We start from the raw sequence: 17,673 nt of genomic DNA on the forward strand, positions 1-17,673 counted from the left end.
TTTTCTGGATGTAATGGAGTCTGTAGGGTCTCTTGTGGATTGGTCTCACTCCATATGCGGCAATTTTGCTTATTAACAAACCCGTTAAGCCAAAAATGCGGCTCATCGCTGAACACAATTTTGCGATAAAACAACGGGTCATTTGCCAACTGCTCTAGAGCGAATCGACGACTGATTTTCAAAGTAAATTTGGATAATTTCGTAGCGTTGTTCAAGCGTGTGTCTATAAATGATGATTTGTCAGAGTATACTGAAACAAATAAAAAAAAGTTTCATCAAAATTTAATTTTTTGTGTTACTTTTTACAATTTAAAGTTCTATCTAGCTTAAAAAAACCCTTTACAAATATACAACTGTATAAATTATTATTTTTTTAGAGATCACCTTCAATAATTATTGCTACACATAATGCTACGCAATTTTTCTTTCGTTAGTTTATTTCCATTTATTTTATCCATAAAACAAAAACAAACAAAATATGTATACATAAAAAAATCATGGTTAAGTGACAGTTTATTTCGTATATCAACAATTCCATCTTAGTTAATCTTATGTAGAAAAAGACATTAATAGGATAATATTTAAATTTGAAATAAGTATTACAGCAAAAAATATACATACAAATATAAATGAGATTACAACATTATTATTATAATAAGGAAAGAAAAAAATAAAACAAAATATAATTAACAAAAAAGTGTAAAAAGGGGGAAGATATTGCAATGTTCTATGGTATTTGATCAATATTTATTTGTTGGTGGTTTAATTGTAAAATAAAACAAAAACTTATTTTTTACAAACAAAAAAATAATTTTAGACTTTTTTATTAAAAATGATAATTTCTTTTTCACTTGGTTTAGTTTTGTTTTATTGCAAATGTGCGATTTGTTTTTATTTGTTCTTTTATTTTTTGGGAGGTCAATTTGTTTAAATATTTACCTATTATTTTTATATTATATTTATTTTTACTTAATTTGTAGAAAAAATTAGAGATTTTATTTCTATATATAGATAGAGAAGGAGAGTGTTTGTGTGTGTATGTGTTGTTTACTTTAGAAAACTATTTAATTTATTTTTTCGTTTTAAGTTTATTTCCGCTTTTTATCTGCTCATAATTTTCTAATGCTTCGATCTGCTGCTGCTGAATTAAGTTTTGATCTGTAAAAATGAAAAAAAAAAATAATCATTAAAATCTATTGGAACAAAATTATTAAAAAATATAACAATTGCTTGCAGAAGGAAACAAAGCGAATAATTTGCAACTTGTGTTGAGAAACAAACAGCCAGAAGGTGAAAAAACAATAAGCATTAAAAAAATATAACAAGAATTTTGATGTTTGTTTTGAGTTCATAAATATGCCTATTTCAAAGTGTAAATTGTTATTTGTTACAAATATAAGAAGCCATTCTTATAACTTTATGTTGGAGCAAAATGAAAGTTGCATTCCAGTACTTTTTTAATATCAAATGTAGCAAAAAGAGAGAACAGTGAAAAAATGCTTCCACATACAAATATTGACAAAAAGTACCGGAACAAAACTTTCTGCTTCGTTAACAATTTAACAGGGAGTAAAAGATTTTAAATCGAGGCAAAAGCTTCGAACTGAATTTGAAATAGCGTAGAAAAACGAGCCGCTCACAAGTGTATCATTCAAGATAAACCTTTTTATTCTTAATAAGTCTTATTTCAAAGCGATAAGCCAAAGTTAGAAAGAATGCTGAATAGGCATTATAGCGAATAAAATACAGAGTATATAAAAGTTTTAGATCTTATGTATAGGGATTCGTTAAACTCACAGATAAATTGAAAGATTCAACATTTTATGTACAATTTATAAAACATTTAGGAAAAAACTTTAAAATATAAAACAAAACAAAGAAACAAAAACATATTTTACAAAAAATATTATTTTTCAATTCAACGCTTAAATTTTACATATTTTTGCAATAGAAAACACATCACATGTGTAGTAGTATTATATGTAGAAATGTTAGAAGTAAACTTGGTTTTTATTATAAAGGAAGGTTTAAATGTAATAATTACCGCACTTATATTTGTTTTGGAACAAATTCAATATCAACAACTAAATGAGCATTAAATGCATATACATACATTTAATGGGGGCAGAGTCTTGTAATAAATGTTCGCGTGCCTATGATACCTGGATTGAAGAAGCGAATCTTTGGCATCTTTGAAATATCCTCAAAATTAATGGTGAAGCATATCGTCTGTTACAGAAACAAATCGAAACACGTCGTATGATACAAAGAAAATGATAGTATGTCGCGTTTTTCTATATGTTTTGCCTTTGTGGGTCGTAAGTAAGAAAAACGTAGAATTTGAATACGAAAAGGTCGTAAGTCCACAGACAAAATTATATTTTAAAATAATACTACAGCTAATGTAGTTCAGATATACTCGTAATGTTTAACACCATCTATGGTTGGGGTACATTGCAAATATGTAACTAGTCTACACCTTTGGATGATAATCGGATGATATTTGGCGGAGCCAATGGACCAAACTTTTGAACAAAAATCTGATCATTTCTATTTAAAAATTTAATTATTTTGCAACGAAAATGTATACATAACAGCTATTTTGCTTTATAAGTTGGACACCTGGCCTTTTCACTGATGCCAATTGTGATTATGTATGTGTTCAAATTCCATATTGCAAAATTTGTAAAAAATTAAAATTTTGTTTGTCCTACATCTTACATAAAATTATATGTGTTGTAATACGTCCTCTGTGCTTTTGCAAAATAAAAAGGTTGATGTTTCCGCTGATTATATATGTATGTATGTATGTATGTATGTATGTATGTATGTATGTATGTATGTATGTATGTATGTATGTATGTATGTATGTATGTATGTATGTATGTATTTGAATCAAACATGTTTTTAAAATTTTAAAAACGTTTCATTCTTTAAAACTATTCGATCTGGTCGATGGTGCAAAAGTGACGGATTTGTGTGATTTTATATACATGTCAAATTGCGATCAATTGTTTGAACTAAACTTTTCAGATCAGGGGAAAAGTTCTAAGTTCTCCTCATTGGTGTTCTAACCCACATAAATATTTGGCAATTCCGTTATTTAGCCGCTTAATTTTCATCAATGGAAAGGCCAAAAGTTCTTTTCCATATATTTTTAAGCAACTTTACCGAAATATGTAAAATAGGCACCAAAAATTTAACTTGACTATTTTTAAAACCAAGTACTATCCAACCATCTTCCACAATGGTTAGCATCTTTCTTTGGCGAAAATGTTGTCGATATTGAATTATAAATGCGTCCTCAATCGTAATTATGGTTAAAATACAAACAATAAAAATTGTGGATCCCGGTATATATTTGGCTGAAACTCTGTTATCTGACCATGTGTATCAACATATTTGGCAGAGTTTCTCTACTAAATATAACTTATGGGGACGGAACATATCTTCCAATAATAAAGATATAATAATTATACTAAGAATGTTACCAATTTTTACATAAAAGTTTCGGTCCATTTAACCCGCTAATTATTGTCTGATCATCATATTAAATTGAAAGCTTCCTCTTTGTCGTAAACCCAAATCTTACTTAAAGCTTCGCGCCGATCAAACCATCATTGCGACATCCCGAGTCGTTGCAAAATAAGACAAAAATTTGATTTTGGTTCGTTTCACCCCTTACGAACATCACCAACAAATAATAGGGGTCTCTTTTGGTCGTAACTTGCCCTCCCCACAAAATTTCGTGACGATTGGTCCATAGTTGAGGCCTGGAGTTTTTATTACATTTTTTAATGGACGGACGGGCATATGTTGTTAGTTCGCTTTATCTCGTCAAGATATGAAAAATGGCAAGGGGGATCTGTGACGAATATTTCGCGATGTTACATGAATATTGGTCAAAAGAAACTTACCCTTTCCACATTGTTAAGTAAAGAATAAATAATTTATTTAAAAAATATTCTTAAAAATTCGTTCGAAGGAAAAGGTCGTAAGTCCCAACAAAAATTCAAAACTATACAAGGAAAAGGTCGTAAGTCCAAAGATATCCAATTATCTCCCAAACGCCATGGAATTTGATCAAACAAAATACAGGTATTGAAGCGAAAAAATAAATGAAGAATACTGTTTTTACCACCATAATAAAATGTTTAATACAGATAGCGGTAGAATGTTTTTTCTACCTCCTGGACAATTTCTAAAAATGGACTAACGACCTTTTCGTACGTAGCAGACGATATGATCCATTCCTTGGCCATCACAATAAAATTATTGTTGGCCAAAACTGTCTTCCACCACAGTGACAACGAAATGAGGATCATACAGTAACAGATTTAAACACCTCGATATACATATGTATATACATAGGGCCATGTAGCTGTCACAAGATAAACTTACAAGAAACCAAGACGGGCGGGGCCGACTACCTGATACCATACACCACCACGATTTTAATATAATTTGGGGAAATTATTTCTAGAGGAAATTCTGTCATGGGAAGTTCGTTGCATCTAATACATGGAATCGGGAGAAAATATCTATGCAAACCACCGACGTAGTCGGAGGGGACTTTTTTGCACATTTTACTTGCAGAAGTTCAAATGATGTCCGCCAAATACATAAAATCGGGCGAAAATATATATAGGAGTACATGTGTACAAATCTGAGCCGATACTACCCAAAAGTAATAGCATTCTTCGGACAAAAATGTTACCTGTACATTACATACATTGACATACGATCAGACGGACGGATCATCAAAAGTAACCATGGGTCTACCTCGTAAAAATAGGGAAATGATAGAACGAGAAGCTCCAAATTTCACCAAAGAGAGAAACATCAAACTGATGGCTGTAGCCACATTATTCTGTAGCGAATAGTTAAAACCCTTTCACCTTACTCAGATCACTTTGCTGTTTTTTTCCGATCAGAATCGTGGGTATATCAAACAAAAATTTGTCTTACTAATTTCTGAGAAATTAGTAAATTGTCTCCAGGTATGCAATTATATATAACTGACCCGAGCTGGGTTTGTCAGTTCACATAACGGGCGCGTCCCTGATGATCATACTATTTTGTTTTGAAACTAAAAATGTCAATCAATGATATGAACTGTTCGGCACAGAATAGTGTGGTCATCTGTCTCCTCCTAAAACAGACACAAAACATGGAAAATGTAAAAAATTTACGGTGCAGGACCTAAATAACCCACTTCCTGCGGATGTTGTTGGTTGTCAACCAGAAGAACCAGTTTTCCTGAACATTAAGGTTACATATTAGGGGGTAATCCTGGATAAAAAAATATCCAAAAAGGGGGCTATGACTCCTAATGGTGGTTCAATCCTAAGACGATGCACTGGTTATTCATATGTGTAACTACCCCCTTCTAACCTACGCATCAGTAGCTTGGTGACAGGTATAGATAAAAAAATGAGCATTAAAATACATATTACATAAAGTCGAACGAATGTTATCCGCTAGCGTCTGCAATGAAGACAGTAGATACTATATATACACTTAATAGAAATATAAATGAAAAAGCCAATATGAATCGGTGTATACTCATTGATATGAGAGAAGTCTCCCGTGTTCCTTCGGGGATGTGTATGGGTATGTATATGTGTGTATGTGTCCATTTCGTCCAACATTGTAGAACATCCTAGAATGAGGATTCTAGAACCGTCTATGCTTCAGGGAGAGAGTATAAATATGGGAGAGTAGCAGGTGGGTGAGTGAGTTGTAAATCGGATCACGAACTAAAGCCGTCAGTTAGTACAGAAGTATTAAAATTTCCACACAAACAAACAAAATGACTAATTTAATATACCCTCTATTATATGTTGGAGCGTACATAAACAGGTAGCCTACTAAAATCGTTAATGTGAGAAGTGTATAAAGGAGTGGCTCGAAATATTAGGGGAAAGTAGCTCAGGAAATATTGGCTTATGATGTGAAAATTGGGATAATCAGTTCGTAAGTAATGGTCCCCATCTCTCATTTTTGTTGGTGTTGGCATGGTTTTTAGAGCTTTTGGGCCATTGTCTCAGGACGCATGGACTACCGAAAAAATTACACCATCGTAGCGGAACCAAGGACAACCTGTTGAAAAAATCGAAACGATCCCAAAGCTGATCTTCACATCACATCAGATAAAGTATTATCTGGATAAAATATTACGAGAAATAAATTTAGGAGCAAATAATATTCTGAACTTTTGTGAGTGGGCCGATATGGTCCATCTTCCAACTACTAATATGCCCAAACGGGTAATACGTTCGAGTGTTGTCGTGACAGATTAACGGACATGGCTAAATCGACTCGAAATTATCTGAAACGGATTTCGCCTAAACATATTTGGGATATACAATTTTAGGCCCTATGTGTGTTGGGCGCCAAAATATCATGTTTAAACCCTATTCCAAGACAAAACACGACTTGCACAATTTATACAGCAAATTAATTATTGTTATTTTAGAAAGGTATTGAACTTTATTCATGCTGTTATTGTTTATTAGGACACGTAGCGAGGAAGAACATTCAAAAAACTTTAACATGTAGGTCATTTTCAAAAATAATAAAACGTATTGTACATGCAAAAGAAATACCGCTTACCCATTTCCCCGTTAACAAAATTTTCTTTATAGAGTTGAATTTTTTTCTATCTAAAGCTGGTTCTTATTTCAAATGAAAAATATTTTCTGCTCATTTGCAGTGTTTCATGATTTGGTGAAACTCGTAAATAGTTTAAAAATGTGTGTATGAATTTCAGTTGGAAAAAAGAAAAATATTACAAAAATATGTACTTGAGTATGTTCTTGTAAAAAATGCTATTTTAGAAGAAAAAAAATTTTGAGATTTTGAAGAAAAATTACTCTATTCGATATTAGATCCATTCATCCTAGAGAATAAAAGTACAACGTTTTTTATTGACACGGGGAATATGTATATAGAATGGAAGAGAAATAACAAAGAAGAGATACGTTTGTCATTATTTGATTATGTAATTGAATGTGTTTTGCAAATGTTATTAGGAATAAACATCTAGCTTCGCAAAGGCTGAGAAACATAAGTTTTTGGCATTGAGTTGAAAAGAATAATGGACAAGTACGAATGTGGCTCTCAGAGTTCTTTATTTTTTTACCAGAAATTACACAAGCAAGGAAGATATTTTCTTTTGTGTCTCAGCCCTTAGTTTTAAATATCGAAATAAATGTTATTGAACTTGTATTTAGTAATACAATAAAGTGAAAAATGTTGCTTGAACGAATCAGAAAAATCGTTAATATTCAAAAAAGGTGTAATTTCATGGGTGTCTCAGTCATTCAAATTCAACACATCAAATCCATAAGGATTTAAGTTAGAGAGTTTTCAGTGGCTAGTGTGTTGAAGTTTTAAGCAAGTTTTATCTTTAGAGACTGCTACGAAAAGTTACATAGCTACATGGCTTAATGACAGTTAAAAGGATTTAATAACGATTAGATTTGGCTGATGTCACTATTGATCAGTATGTTGGATTTACTATATTGCGTGCTACCGATTATTTCTTATTACAATTAAAATGACTGAGATACCCATATTTCAGAGAGTTTAAAATCGAAAAAGCTAGTGGTGGTTCCAGGCAAATGAAAAAGTACATATTATGTATGTGTAAAAAATGATGTTTTTCTTTTTTGTTTAGCAGAAATTCATAACCTCAAAAAATTATTTTCATAATACTTTGCAAAAAATGACATTTATTCAAAAAAGCTACCAAAAAAAAAAACAAAATTATTACGACAAAAATGGAGCTTTCGATGTAAAAAAGCTTACAAAATTAAATTAAAAAAAAACATATTAAATATTTTATTATTTTAGCTGTGTGTACAGATAGATATGTAGTTGTACTAAAGTGTACAATAAGAAGAAGACGAAAAGTAGTTTAAATAAAAATAATAATTAATTGAAATATTATATCTTTCTATTTAGAGACATTAACTAAATGTAAATCATTTTCTGTGAGTACCGGAAACGAGGCCCTTTTTTGTTGGCAAGACACAAATGTAAATATAATTTATTTATTTATGTTTTTAAATAAATGAAAAGAAAGAGAAAAGTAAAATATTAATAGAAATATTAGAAATAAATTTTAATAAAGAAATTATAAGAAAATAATACGAATATATTCGAAATAAATAAAAAAATATATATATTGCAACAATAAATACTTACAATTCCATTGAGAGTACAGTTGGATTGGGACAGGCTTGTGGTGCCCGGACATGACATTGTTTGTGACAAATTAATTGACAGTCACGACACTCGTAGCCCTGTTTTCCAGGTCGTCGGGGTATTGATTTCATACATATCGAACATTGCAAGCCACCGCTAGAAGAAACAGAAACAAAAATAGAATTTTATTAATAATGGAAAAAAATCAAGGCATAATGATAAATTAATAATGGTAATAATTTTTGTAATTATGGTTGAGAATAACTGTAATTAAAAATACCCGAGGGTGTTTTGCCACTTCAGATACGGGGGAGTTGAATGGTCAGATATATAATCAATGGCACCATCGATAATATCGACTATTTTTTTTTTTTAAATTCGATATCGACAGATAGTTTTGTCTATCGATATTATCGGATTAAGAATCCCTAACCTAAGCGGCTTTTCGGTGTTGTGGATGTGAGAAAAGTAAGTCCGTAGTCGCACGTACAAATTTGTCGGAAAAGTAAATTGTATTTTTATTTGAACATTTTGCCTATTAGGGCGAAGATAATTTTTAATATTAAGTTCTCGTTAGAGTCGATCGTAATGATCAATGATTTTTGCAAGTGAAAAAGGAAAGCCACACAACCACCATATCGGCTGTGGAGCGGCTTTGCAATTTGTTTTTTACAACGCTGAATATTTGTTCATTCATTGTATGGCTTGCATGACAAACGCTTAGCGTTGTAAAAAAACAAATTGCATATGAAACAGAAACAGTTAGGTGATAGCGAAGCCGCTCCACAACCGATATGTCTGATGAGCCTGTACCAAAGGCGAAACATGTCACCTAGTGGTGGTTGTGTGGGTTCGAATTTTCGGCTTTCCTTTTTCACTTGCAAAAATCAGTGGTTATTAAGCTCAGCTCTAACGAGAAATTAATTAAATTTATTTTTATTATTTTTATTAAATGAAAGCAATTGTTTTTCTCCTTTATATTTTTGTCAACTACTTGTGCAAAATGTCAACAAAAGCGTAGACATTTCCACCATGTTCATATCCAAATTAATGGTGATGACAAATAAACGATAATATCGATATCAATAGATTTTTTGAAATGAAATATCGAGAACATCTAAGATTGGGAATATCGATAGTTTGCCAACTCTAGTCAGAATACTCTGCTCTGAACTAGGGAAATCACTTGTAATATGACCTGCTTTGAATAAGAACAGTATGTCAATTGCCTCTGGAAAACTTCGAGTTTCACTGGAGGGTGAAAGAGGATTACACTTGCCTTGTGGTGTGACTTGACGTTATCTCACTGGCCAGTTTGATGAAGACTAAGGGCATGGCGTATTGCGGTTCAAATGCCAACCATTTCAAAGTTGCCAGGACAGGTTAAACCCCCCGAGCGACTTACAGGAGCCCGTCTATTGCAGGACCCATGATTGAGGTCATCTAAATAAACCTCCATCGAAGTGGAGTTAGGTGAGTTGGTTTGGCTAGGCAGTTAAAAAGATACATCGTATCACGCGGACTAGTATTGCATGCTGAACAGCTGATCTGCGTTGTCAATACTGACCCACCAGAAAGAATTGAGGCGGTTATACCAACCGCATCTCAATTGTGCCAAAACAACTCTCATTTATCTAGTCAGCTGTAGTTCTTCCGTTGCCAAGGATGGTGGGTGATCTTCGAGTAGAGCTGGAAAACTATTAATAGTCTGACTATCGTTTTGATTACTGTCACAAAACAAAGGTTAAATCGGCCACCAAAACATGTGGTTTGGGTTGTCTGTCGCAAAGTACTTAACAAAAAATTGTTTTGGAGTTCGATATGAAGAAAGCTTTAGGACAGCGATTAAAACGATAGTCGGACTATCGATAGTTTTGCCAGCTCTATCTCAGACTACGTCAGTATGATTATCCCTCAAATCTGTCTGGCAAGCTTGTTGATCTAGAGGTTCTCTTTTGTATCTATGGACCTCCCTCCCTAGATCATGAAAATCTTTCCTGACATGTCTGGACGAGGAGTACCTATCCTATCCTACCTAGATAGTGATTTGGATGGTTTTGCCTATAGCATCCAAGCAGATATTGCATCGACACCATCTTGGTGTGACGACGCACCGGCAAGATTTTAATCTCCTCATGTAAATGGTCCATTCAAGACATGAGAAGACACCGTTTATCGGTTCTCAGGCCTGCATTCTGCAAAGTTTGAAAATGTTCCAATTGCGTCTCACATACGTTGGCAAACCTGCCTGGAGATAACAAGGTTTCTTTGTCTGCTCCCTAAGTGCTCCCTGCTAGGTTTTTAAGGACCTTGTTCCTACTCCTCATCTTGTCGCACATAGTTGTGGATGCGTGGACGACTTGTAGAATCTGTCGAATGTGTCACTTAGAACTTTGTCGTAGTTAGTGGTCGGAATTATTGACCCATCACCCTGCATATCCGCAGTCCATGTGGTGAACAGGGTGCCTCGCGTGGAAGAACTAAACAAGATCAATTAGATACGCGTTTAGTATGACACAAATCAACAACAAATCAACGGTGGGACCTGACGCCATTAGCGTACAATCATACTTATCTCAATGCTGTCGGGAGGACGTGGAATTGCAAAAAGGTCCCGGAGATATCACCCCGCCTTGGGAAGCTTCCTGTTTCACTCAACGTGGATTGGACTTCTTGCTTCTGAATTCCACGTATGACGGGCGACCAAACATATAGTTGGTGAACCAACGTTTCAAACAAGGCTCGACATCCTCGAACAGCTAAACATGGCTGACCTAATCTCTAATCAGGTCCAATGCTATCATCACTGTTTTGTGGCACTGTCTCTTTTGGTTGAGACCTCGGCTAATATGTGTGCAAATGGTGTGCATTGCTGTTGTGGTACTATGCTGCTTCCGAAACCCATGTTGATGATCCGCAACTGGATAACAAGCTCAGGTGCTGGGTAGAAGTAACGTCTTTGCTACTTGTGACAATAGTGAGATCGGCCTGTATGATTAATCTTTGCTGGCATTTTTGCCAGGTTTCAGTAACGGGACCACCATGCCCGTTTCTCAGGCTTCAGTAACTATTAGCCTGGCTAACGATAGCCGGAAGACCTTGCCCTGCATCACCACTGAAACTGCTTTAGCATCACCACTGAAATTCCGTCAGGTCCAAGCGCTTTGGATGATTTTGCATCATGATTTGTGGTGGTTCCACCTCGGCTGGAAGAGATCGCAAACTACATAAAACGCTTCACTTCGGCCACCAACCACTCCGTTAAACATGACAGACGTCCGATCATACCTTTTGCCAGGATAACGTTTTTACCGTTTTCCATAATTTACTACTACCGATTCCAATGTTGCAGCATTTCAGATGCCCTACCCCTTTTTCCGATTGTGCTCACCGACTCATCTATTGACTTCCATTGTCAGTTCTCTGCCTTTGGGTCGCTAGAGTTCGTACGGAGAAGCTCATCACGTCCATTCGCTAATCCCGTCGCCTCTGCTGAGAAATTAGATCTTATTTCAGGTATTCGATCAGGCGGGAGGCTGTAGCAGTAATGATGCCTCGCAAATTCCTCTCTGATACCCGAACATCAGATACGCCATGATTAACGTAGGTACCTACCTTCCGGTCTAACCCCACGATGTTCTCACAACACTGGACTGGTTACAGGCGACCAATCAGCGCCCCTTGGATCGTAGTGAGGTACTAATTGTCTTCAAGTGTTTGGCCCTGTTTACCACCTTGATTTGGTGCGGCTCCCATCTAAAATTCATGACTTTCAATGGCACAGACAGCCGATTGCACTACAACTCCACATTCAAGCCGGAGACTCTATCCGCGATTTGGGTACAACAGCAACCATCACCATACTCCCACTACTGATACGACCTCGTACTAGAGGTGGGCGAGTGTCGTGCCGTGAGTAGTGCGTGTTCGTGCCTTCTCGAAAAACGCCGTGTTTGTGCGTGTCGTGCCGGAATAAATTTTTGACCGTGCGTGATCGTGCTTTTTTGTTCGACACGGTTTTGCACGACACGACTAAACACGATCTGCACTATGTGACACGATCGTGCTAAATTTTTGGTCTCCCTTTAGAAGTCGTGCAAGAGACCATACTAAACACGAAAATCGAACAAGAATATAAAATCGACCAAAATATTCCAAAAATTATTTGCTTCGATTTTGTAGTCTGGTACTTATTGACGTTTTGTTATGGGGAGGCCAGAGTATGAGTGAATAAAAGATGATGTTTGTTTGCCATTTGTTTTGTTCATGAGGGAAGCAAATACAAAAACTACTCAGGGGGTTAACGCAATATACTGTTTTGCAAATCTTATGTTTATCTGACTGTATTATCTGTTATGGATGATGTTATTGAAAAACATCCTCTTCCCGAATTGGGTAAACTGATTGAATGCCCAAAAAACGTTGTTAGATATTTTAAACACTCGTAGCTGAACAACAAATTGTCGAAAATGTTAAAACGAGATATAAGAACACGTTGGGATTCAACATATACAATTATGCTTGAGAGCATATACCAAGTCCAGAATGAGATTAAGAGTATTTTGCTAGGATTTGGTAGAATGAGTTGGATCGTTTATCTGACTTAAAGTTTTCATTGCTAGAACTTCTATTGGTTTTTCATAAAGAGTGTTCCGAAACATCAAACTCGGACAAGTACCCTACTATGCACATTTTTGCCCTTTGGCCTAAAAACTTTTTCAGAGTTTTTGGATCAAAATGGCAAAAAGACGAAAAATGAAAAAGTCTCCAATTGATAATTTATACATATTATCGAGCAGTGTTAAGCTAGCTTTCAAACGGGTCGGTTGTTAGTGCGCTTAAATAAATAAAAATCACTACCGTGAATAGTGAGTGCTATTTTGTTATTGTGCTTTTGCACAAATTTGTAAAACAACAATAATATTATAGTGTTTATTTGCATACCAACCGGTCAGTGCATAGAAGCACCACATAATGGTCAAGCCCCCCGGGGGCAAACCGTCGGCACGCCGGGCCGACTTTCCATCTAGATCCAAATCTAAGGCAAAATCTCGTATTTTGTTTTCTTCGATGAAACCAATGGCTGATCATCCATCATGCTCAAGCTTTAATAGATTCAGTTCATTATCTGATATGGAGGATTTGAACGACTTGGCAGAGTCCAATATTAATTTAAATAATACCAAGGTATTACGAAAACCACCACCAATTGTTGCTGATGCAAATATTCCTTTGAAAGAAATTCAATTACTAACGGGTGACGGTTGTGCATACAAACGCACTTCCATCGGTACCAAAATTTTTCCGCAGACACAGGAAAAATACGATTTCTGTGTAAAATCATTAAAGGAAGGTCTTATTGAATTCCACACCTTTAATTCAAAATCAAATAAGCTGTATACAACTTTCCTATATGGTCTCCCAAAGATAAACACTGATGACATCATAGAAGATCTCACAGCATACAATCTTCCACCTAAATCTGTGACAGAAGTGCAAACCAGATATAGCAGTCCTCATAATGCTGTATATAAAGTACAATTCGATAGGAAATCATTTAACCCAAACCACTTAAAAAATATTAATTTGATTTGCAAAATCTATGTTACATGGAAAAAATACAAACCGAGAAAATCGGACAGACCAACTCAGTGCTGGAACTGCCTGATGTACGGTCATGGAGGTGATCACTGCAATAGAAAGTCAGCATGTATGACATGTGCAAAATCTCACCGAACAAATGATTGCCCTCTTTCTAAAGATAATAAGAGGCCTACTATTTTCTCCTGTTTCAACTGCTTGAAAGCAGGAAATGCAAGATCCGATCATGCCGCGAATGATGTTAATTGTCCTTTGCGCCAAAAATATATTGATATCAGACAAAAAGTAACGTCCAATCACAATAGAAGGGCCACCGTTGCACGTCCCAGACAAGCACGTACCTCTGTAAATATACACAACACACATCATGTTCCGCCGACGATCATAAACGACAACAACAACTATAACAACAGCTCGTATGCTGGGACCACAAGAAATGAATGCACAGATCTATTTAACATAGACGAATTGTTCAACATTTTTTCCTCATCACTTGATGAACTAAGCAAATGTACGTCGAGAGTACAACAAATTCAAGTGGTAATGTCTTTATTAAAGTATGCCTATGACCTTAAATAATTACATTGAAAACCTAAATATTTTACATTGGAATGCTAACGGCATTACTTCAAATTCTCATATGTTACAATTCGAAAATCTTCTTAAAGAAAAAAATGTTCATATAGCTGGGCTAAATGAAACATTTTATAAAGAAAGTCACAAGCCATTTTTTGAAAATTATATCATTTATCGCAACGACCGTCAAAGTGGAAATGGTGGGGGAGTAGCTTTACTAGTCCACAAAAATATTAAGCATATAATATTACCAGTAATTAAGACAGCATTAATAGAAAATCTTTCTATTGAAATTGTTATCAACCACAGAAAAGTCATTGTAACGACAGCGTATTCTCCTAGATTCGCGACTTCATTTACAAATGATATTAAACGACTTACTCCGGACAATGCTGACTTCGTACTGCTTGGTGATCTTAACGCCAAGCACTCCTCTTGGAACTGTTCATCTAACAACGCGGCTGGTAATGCTCTTAACAACCTGCAGCAGCTACAAAACTACTTTGTGTATTATCCGAACAAACCAACTTTATATCCACATCGTCAAAATTGTAATCCATCCACGGTGGATATCGTCCTAAGTAATATTTCGATACCGATGGCAATCACAACTTTGGACTACGAAATCCCATCAGATCATCGCCCTGTACTCTGTTCACTATCAGCTCGTGTTATGAAAGATAATTCTAGTACATATTCTTATAAGCACACGGATTGGAGCTTATTTCAAAGTATTGTAGAAAACAGTATCGGTTTATCGTTTGATAATTATAGCTCTAAAAATACGGTAGATAAAGAAATTGAAAAATTCATCAAACTAATATTAACAGCGAGAAATCTCTCAACCCCTCAATGTGAAACAAGGAATTCCAATCGAATACCTCGGGACATCTTAAATATGATTGGACAGAGAAAAAAATTCAAAAGAAAGCAACTTAGAGCTCGCAGTAGCTTTGAATATAATTTTTATGGTCAGTGTACATCATTTCTCACGAAACATATAGACCAAAAACTACATGAACATAAAAACAGGAAATGGTCAACTCTCCTAGAGAATATGAAACCGGGAGATAAGAGCTTTTGGAAGATAAGTAGGTCATTAAGAGGTAAAGGAAAACACATTATTCCATCACTTATTGACGGTCCTTCAAAATCAATTACTGATCCAGAAAAAGCTGAATTACTTGCGAGAACTTTTAGTAAATCACACGAACTAACATCCTCTTATAGTCACTCTATTGATCGTACTGTTAACAGAACTGTATCGCAATTGTATTCAGAACCACCGTCTGAAACGGATATTATTTATATAACAAATAATGAATTGACATCTGTCATTTCAATGTTAAAATCGTCAAAAGCACCAGGCTTTGATAATGTACCCAACATCGCATTAAAAAACTTGCCGCCAAGGGCAATAAGTCTTCTTGTGCACATTTTTAACAGTTGTCTTCGTCTCAATCACTTTCCACGAGCATTTAAAGAAGCAAAAATCATTGCCGTACCGAAGCCAAATAAACCTGCAGCAGAGCCAACCAGCTACAGACCTATTAGCCTCTTAAGCAATTTGGGAAAAATCTACGAAAAATTAATCCATTCAAGAATTTTGGACCTTGCAACAGAACTGAATATTATTTCCGAAAACCAATTTGGTTTTAAAAAAAATCATAGCACAACTCACCAAATCGCCCGAATTAAAAACAAAATAATTATTAACAAAAAACGAAGAAAATCGACTGGTGTTATACTTCTCGACATTGAGAAAGCGTTTGACACGGTGTGGCACAATGGCCTTCTATATAAATTGGTAAAGGCTAATATACCCACCTACCTATGTAAAATTATTTCACAGTTCCTGCAAACTAGAACATATGCCGTTGAAATTAATAAAAGTAGGTCTTCTTTCAAAACGATACCAGCAGGACTTCCACAAGGTTCTATACTATCCCCTACTCTCTACTCAATTTATACATCGGATTTCAAGCCTCCCCGTGAAGTCCTTACAGCTTACTATGCCGATGATACGGCACTAATATCATCAAGTAAATTAACATCTGCTCTTCTTAAAAAAATGGAGTTAAGCTTATTGGCGTGCAACAAATATTTCAGCAAATGGAAAATCAAAATGAATTATAATAAAACGCAAGCAATAATATTCCCATTCAACAAGTCCCCAAAAAGAATTGCTAGAAGACAATTACTTTTCCATGGAAATGAAATTAACATCGCCGACGAAATAAATTATCTCGGAGTCATACTGGACAAAAAGCTGACATTTAGGAAACACGTTGAATCGTCGTGCCAAAAAGCTCTAAAAGCCTTTCGTTCTTTATGGCCTTTCCTAAACAAAAGATCAAGTTTAAGCCTGAAAAACAAAAACCTAATTTTTAAAAGCGTTATTCGCCCAATTATGTCTTATGCTTCTCCAATTTGGTACAGAGCTGCAAAAACACATTTAAAAAAGTTCCAAGTGATCCAAAATAAATGTCTTAAGATGATACATAAGAAACACTGGCGTTTCTCAACATCAAGACTACATGAAGAAACTGGCTATGAACTATTCATGGATTTTGTAAAAAGACTAAATGATAATTATTTCAATAAAATTTTAACATCACGATATTCTAAAATACGTGAGTGTATAGAAGAATTTTAATATATTTTAATATAACAATTTAAAATCATCAAATGGAAAACTATTGTATTAAGACTGATTATGTACATATAATCTATTTTTAATCAATTAGTTTTCTAATTATATTTGAAATCTCTATAATATAATTTAAATATAGGTTTTGTATCCTTTTCCCTATAACTAAATCAAAATGAAATTCACTTATTAATGTAACATTACAAGAATCTCAATTGCTGTTAAATCTTTAAGATATATCTCGAAAATTGTAATACATGTAAATTATAAACTGATTATTGGATAAATAAAAATTGAAATTGAAAACATATTATCGAGTGCCGCATCTAGCCAAACTGATGTTTTAAACTTTAAACAATTATAATATAATTATAAACAATTATACTATGTTTACATTTACGAAATTCACTCGATTTCAACTGTCAATTCCATAGTGTATAGGTCAAATGAGAACTCATCTGAAATCGATTGGATTTAATTTGACGTTTGAGCAATTGAATTGACAGTTGAAATTGAGTGGATTTCGTAAATGTAAACTTAGTGTTAGCCAGGAAATGTTTGGCTATACCCGTCAGCTCAGCAAAGAGCGAAAGATTTTTTCCACATCTGGAAATATTTTCAACGTATTAGACTAT

General features: G+C 34.6%; 1 protein-coding gene across 49 annotated transcripts in view; it reads right to left on the reverse strand.

Moving 5' to 3' along the window:
• Nucleotides 1–481: 481 nt before the first annotated feature.
• LOC141387809 (uncharacterized) overlaps nucleotides 482–17,673 on the reverse strand; it is a 171,534-nt gene continuing 154,342 nt past the window's right edge. For all 49 annotated transcript variants that reach the window (XM_073958103.1, XM_073958096.1, XM_073958089.1 and 46 more), the window contains 2 exons: nucleotides 8,212–8,367; nucleotides 482–1,158 (listed from right to left, as the gene is read on the reverse strand). In XM_073958103.1, the coding sequence (XP_073814204.1) occupies nucleotides 1,110–1,158; nucleotides 8,212–8,367 (205 nt within the window). In that variant the 3' untranslated portion in view covers nucleotides 482–1,109. The remainder of the gene's footprint in view (nucleotides 1,159–8,211; nucleotides 8,368–17,673) is intronic.

The sequence above is a fragment of the Musca autumnalis genome, unplaced genomic scaffold (genome assembly GCF_047663935.1).
Source record: "Musca autumnalis isolate F117 unplaced genomic scaffold, ASM4766393v1 scaffold_5, whole genome shotgun sequence".
Taxonomy (NCBI): Eukaryota; Metazoa; Arthropoda; class Insecta; order Diptera; family Muscidae; genus Musca; species Musca autumnalis.